General features: G+C 42.4%; 1 protein-coding gene across 8 annotated transcripts in view; it reads left to right on the top strand.

Annotated features, from left to right (window-relative positions):
- The window catches only part of Tfcp2 (transcription factor CP2), a 44,805-nt gene extending 39,207 nt beyond the window's left edge, over nucleotides 1-5,598 (top strand). For 5 of the 8 annotated variants that reach the window (XM_038342859.1, XM_038342858.1, XM_038342857.2 and 2 more), the window contains 2 exons: nucleotides 676-727; nucleotides 3,579-3,945. In XM_038342859.1, coding sequence (XP_038198787.1) covers nucleotides 676-727; nucleotides 3,579-3,616 — 90 coding nt within the window. In that variant the 3' untranslated portion in view covers nucleotides 3,617-3,945. Of the gene's footprint in view, nucleotides 1-675; nucleotides 728-3,578; nucleotides 3,946-4,770 lie in introns of those variants that run through there. The other 3 variants (XR_005286900.2, XM_038342861.2, XM_038342860.2) reach the window with 3 other exon arrangements.
- The last annotated feature ends 402 nt before the right edge of the window (nucleotides 5,599-6,000 follow it).

Genomic DNA, 6,000 nt, shown 5'->3' on the forward strand with positions numbered 1-6,000 from the left:
TACAGGGACACAGGAAAAATGATCAGCCATGTAAAATAAATAATTCTTTCGAAAAAAAGGAATCTGGCTCCTTTGATCATGCTTCCCAAACCCTTCTGAGGTGTCCACGGTCAGCTGATAGAGCTTGCTCAGGCAGCTGCTGCTCTGGATTGCTTAAAGGATGCTCTTCGCCTTTCTTCAGGGCTGTGGGACAGAAAGTGGTCTAACTTGAGGTGGAAGTTAAGTACATTTACCTCCTACCATGACTTGTTCAGCACCACATTTTCCAAATGCTTTGTTTCTTTAGCTATTGATTTTGAAGGAAGGCTCAGGTAAAGCTATTTTTAGCTTAAAAATAGACTAGTTTGTAAAGTTATGATTTATTTTGAAAAATTTTTGAATTGATTTTAGGCGTTGCCAGTACCTCCCAAAGTAAGTGATTAAGGTATCATTCAGAGTTAGTTGTTCTGACTTATGGAATTTATGGGTTCTTTAATTTGAAGCTTGCTGACTAATGGATATCTTTAAGCTAACTAGAGCTGCAGTGTTATTCTTATCTTACACTGTTCACAAGCTTAGTTGTAAACGTAAAATTTTACACTATTCAGAAGAAACAAAAGAGCTTAATTTCTACTTCAGGACAATGTCATGAAAAGAAGCACTGCAATGATCAGCAAATCTTGTTGTTTTTTTCAGATGATACAGAACTTTCAGGAAGAAGCCTGCTTTATCCTGGACACAATGAAAGGTAATGAAATACGAAAACATGCTTTAACACTTATTGTCTGTTCACGTGTGTGTGAGATGGGCTATCATGTGCCATGGCACACACAGATCATATGGCAACCTATAGAAATTGGTTCTGTCCTTCCACCTTGTGGGTTCTAGGAACCAAACTCAGGTCATTAGATTTGGCAGCAAATACCGTTACGCCACTGAACCTTATTGTCAACCCAAAATAAATATAAGAGAGAGTACATGCATCTGGGTGAGCATGCATGTGTTGAGCCAGAGCACGGTCTCAGGCACTAGCCACCCTTTTTTAATTTATGTTTTCTATCTTAATATAAATCTATTAAAATTATATTTAAAGTTTCATTTTTACATGTATAGCTGTTTTGCCTGCGTGTATATCTGAGATGCCAGAGAAAGGCCTTAGATGCCTTGGACGAGAGTTACAGATGTGTGAGTTGCTGTGTGGGTGCTGGGAATTGAACTACATTCCTCTAGAAGAGCAGCCAGTGCTTTAAACCACCAAGCTATCTCTCTAGCCCCCCCTTAAAAAACATTATTCATTTTGTGTATGTGCCTGAGTGTATGTAATATGCACCATGTGTAAACAGCGGGGCTGTGTTGGTCAGAACTGGAGGTAAGAACTGTTCTGAGCTGCCATATGGGTGCTGGGAACCAAATCCAAGTCAACAAGTGTTCTTAACCACTGAGCCGTCTTTCCAGTTCCATTGGGTTTTTGTTTTGTTTTTTGCTGGCCTAGAACTTGCCAAGAAGGCTAGACTGACTGTCATTAAAGATGTGTCTCTACCTTCTCAGCACTCTGACTAGATGCACTCAGCACCATCAGGACAGGACATGTTTTATATTTGTTCTGGGACTCAAGGACAGCACTTTCTTTGTTAGCTCCACAGCCCCCTTTGTAAAGAATTTTAAAGGTTTTCCAGACTAGTGTTTTAACTTAGCATACACAAGGCCTTGGTATGAATTCTAGTTCTTTTTTTTTTTTTTTTTTTTTTTTTTTTTTCGAGACAGGGTTTCCCTGTAGTTTCTAGAGTCTGTCCTGGAAGTAGCTCTTGTAGACCAGGCTGGCCTCGAACTCAGAGATCTGCCTGCCTCTGCCTCCCGAGTGCTGGGATTAAAGGCGCGCGCCACCACCGCCCGGCTATGCATTCTAGTTCTTAAGCAACAAAAAGATCTTTAATGTTTTACCTTTGTGAGGTAAAATAGAGAAACTTCTTTTTTTATTTTAATGTGGTCTATGAACCGCAGGCTGGCTTCAAACTAGGAAACTCCTAACTCAGCCTCCCTGGTGCTTGGATTAGAGGCATGTGCATCCCTCCCGGGTGCATATTTTCTTCCCTAAGAGGGAGATGGGAAGAGTGTATGGAGAGAAGCTTGGTTATTGTTCTCTCTGTGAAGCAGCTTCCTGACACCTTTGAGGAAAGCATACTTGGCAGCACTACCATTCTCTTACAGCTTCGCTTAGCAAAGGAGGAAATCAAGATGTGTTTTTATTACACATACTTATTCATTTATGGTAAGGCCCCATCCTGGTAAGCCCAGTATAAGTTGAAAATGCTGAAAATCAATAATTCTTAATGCCAGCACTCAGGAGAAAAGGCATTGCAATCTTGGTGAGTTTGAGGCTAGCCCCATCTACATAATTAGTTCCAGGACAGCCAAGGCTACATAGAGAGACCCTGTCACCCCCCCCCCCCCGCCCCCAAGAAAAAAGAGTATTTAAAAGCCAGATGTAGTGGCACAGACCTGAAATCCCAGCATTTAGGGAGTGGAGACAAAAAAATTATGAGTTTAGCATTATTCTCTATGTAGTGAGTTTGAAACAAGCCTGGACTATGTAAGATCTTCTCTCAGAGACAAATAAGCAGGGCCTCAAGAGGTGGCTCAGAGGTTAAGAGTGTTTACTGCTCTTGGGGTAGACCCAGGTTTGGTTCCCAGCACACATTCTATGTGGATAATAATTGCTTATGGCTACAGTTCAAGGGGGTCCAACACTCTCTGGCCTTAGAGGGCACTTCAGGTACACATGTGATACATGTACATGCATGTAGGCAACACATACACACACAAAATAAAAATAAAGTAACCCTTTAAAACAAATAAATAAAAAGCATGTAAGAGCTGTGGGGTGGCACCCAGCCTGAAGACTGGAGTTCAGTCTCTAGAACTCATGTAGTGAAAGAGAAGAACCAACTCCCACAAATTGTTCTCTGACCTCCAAGTGCTTGCATGCCATGGTGCACACTCCCCAAAAATAAATAAGTGTAATTATAAATATTTGTAAAGTGTTTAATAGGCCTAATCTTTCTAGTGTTACCGCTTTGCAACATAGTACATTGTAGAATACCAATGTTTCATCTTAGTGAGCATGTGTCTGATGTAAACTATTGCCACTGCATACTGCTGTGAGAGCATCGTTCTGTGTATCTCTGACCACTGCATACCGCTGTGAGAGCATCGTTCTGTGTATCTCTGGCCCAGAAAAAGTGTAAGATTGATGTCTTTACCTGCTCCTGCCTTGTGCAGAGTGGGAACCAAGGTCTGTGCCACCACACCTGGCCATCCAATTTGACTCGTTATTCTCTCCCACAAGATAGTTTTCTTCCTTACTGTTCTAAAGGTGGCTAAAGATCACCCCTTCTTGCTAGGCAGTGGTTTGACACACCTTTAATCCTAGCACCCGGGAGGCAGAGGTAGTTGGATCTTGGTGAGTTTGAGGCCAGTCTGGTCTACAGAGTGAGTTCCGGGACTGCCAGGGCTACACAAAGAAACCCTGCCACAAAAACAAACAAAACAAAAACAAACAAACAAAAAAAACTCACTCCTTTCTCCCATCTTTTTTACAGCAGAAACCAGTGATAGCTATCACATCATTCTGAAGTAGGAGGAGCATTCCACATTTGCTGGCTGCTGCTTCTGTCCTCTTGACGACTGCCCTTTGAAGGGGACATGACCAGACATTGAAGGTCTTCTGGAACCCAGCTTATGTGAATGTTGGGCGGGGGCATGCTGGGTGACCAGGCCCTAAAGTGAAATTCCAGCCCAAGCAGTATGGCACCCTCAGATCCCTGCCAGACATGGAGTTGAGCAGCAATCTGCTTAGTTTCTGGTCCCTGTTGGATACCAATATGAACTTCAGTCATTAGGGAGGGCAGGGGAATGGCGTGACGTTTAATGGAAAGAGTTTAATCTTTGTGATATAGAGCTCTTGTCATTTTCTTTTCTTTTTCTTTTTTTTTTTTTTTTTGGTTTTTTTGTTTTCATTTTGTTTTGTTTTGTTTTTTGAGACAGGGTTCCTATGTATAACAGCTCTTTGTCCTGGAACTTTCTCTGTAGAGCAGGCTGGCCTCAAACTCACAGAGCTCTGCCTGCCTGAGTGTTAGGATTAAAGGCATGCATCACTACCTCCCTGCCTTTTTTTTTTTTTTTTGTGGTTTTTTATTTTTTATTTTTTTGGTTTTTTGAGACAGAATTTCTCTGCAGCTTTAGAGCCTGTCCTGGAGCTAGCTCTTGTAGACCAGGCTGTTCTTGAACTCACAGAGATCCGCCTGCCTCTGCCTCCCGAGTGCTGGGATTAAAGGCGTGCACCGCCACCACCACCCGGCCCTCCCTGCCATTTTTCTAATATAAACGTGAACATGTGTATTCATGGAACTTAAGTTATCAATCTCTTTTGTATCGAGCATATGCCAGCTCTGCTTTGTTTGCTTGTTGTTTGTTTGTTTTGTGGAGTGGGGACAGTGATTCATGTTCTTGCGTCTACTCTCAAGTGCTGGGATTATAAGCATTTGCCACCTTCCCTGTTTCTGCAGTGCTGGGCTTGAACCAGAGCCTCACAGTGCTAGGCAAGTACTCCAGCTAAGCTGCAGCAGGCCCTTCCCTTTATGTTAGGACAGAGTCTCAGGATTTATATTTTGTTCACCTGCAGTACCACAACTGAGGGTGATTTTGGCTAATATTTATTGGGGTGGGCAGAGTGATAAATTCTATATATGGATTATCTTGTTTTCATCCCCTTAATAAATTCATAATAACTAGGGGAAGAAGAGGAAATGTGAAAAAATGGTGGAGCTTGCTGGGGGACCGGCATCTAGCATCTGATGTCCCATCCCATGAAGTGCCTGTGCTCACCATCATTTTTTACTACAGCTCTGTGGAAACTGATGAGTTATTCAGTGAAGAAGGGAGGACATCCCTAAGTAATGATAATCAAGACCTGAAAACCAGACAGGTACCTGTGACCGCGAACCTCAAGCACAGAGTGGGAGGTGGGAGAGGCCAGAGTGTCTCTGACTCCCGGAGCTCCTTGTTCTTGATTGGTACTCTCACGCTATGTGTTTATAAATGAGTTATTCCAGCCTCACTTTTCCTCCTGTCTTATTTTGGCATAGTGTTCTTTATGTAAGATTTGCAAAAATTACATTCTTTTCCCATTCAGACTCACTCAGTGTCTATGTTCTGCCTTCCAAATGAACATGTCTGTGTGCACATGTCTGTATGCATGTGCAGAATTGTAAAGTATTAGGGGTCTTTTTGTTTTGTTTTGCTTTTTGAGACAGGGTTTCTCTGCATAATCCTGGCTGTCCTGAAATTCACTCTAGACCAGGCTGGCTTACACAGAGATCCACCTGCCTCTGCCTCCCGTGCTGAGATTAAAGGCATACGTCATCACCACCTGGCCACATACAAAGTTTTATCCAGAAATTTCCTCAAATTTTGTTGAGATGAACAAAGATAATATTAAAAGATTCTGTATTGGATTTGAATTTATGTGTGTATGTTTTTGAAGCATTTTATAAAGATTACATACACACACACAGTGTTTTGTTGGTGTTCATTAAAATCAACCTGTAACGTGGTTTCTAATTTCTTCTGGTTTGAAACCTGAAAATTACTAACCCTGATGCAAACAGCTTGACTTTTCTAGTATCCGGTTTTGAGGTGACATTTCTAGTTGTGTTATGGGGGGCTGGTTCCCAGTCAGTACAGCTGGTTCTTGTCCTCAGCAAGTTGCTGTTCGCCGCCATCCCAACCCTGTCGGGATGGTGAACGGAGGAGCTGAAGTAGGTGGGTGACTCCAGCGACACAGTCGATGGACAGCCCAGGCTGCTCCCAAACCTGTGCCTCAGCCTCACACAAGCTGAGACCAAAGATGATTGACACCGTGCCTGAACTTGAACTGGTAACTTAAGGTTCCTTCCAAATTCATGATTCTCATATTTTTGTGAAGTACAGATGATGCATATAATTCTATTAACAGTCATAATT

The sequence above is a fragment of the Arvicola amphibius genome, chromosome 9 (assembly GCF_903992535.2).
Source record: "Arvicola amphibius chromosome 9, mArvAmp1.2, whole genome shotgun sequence".
NCBI classification, from domain to species: domain Eukaryota; kingdom Metazoa; phylum Chordata; class Mammalia; order Rodentia; family Cricetidae; genus Arvicola; species Arvicola amphibius.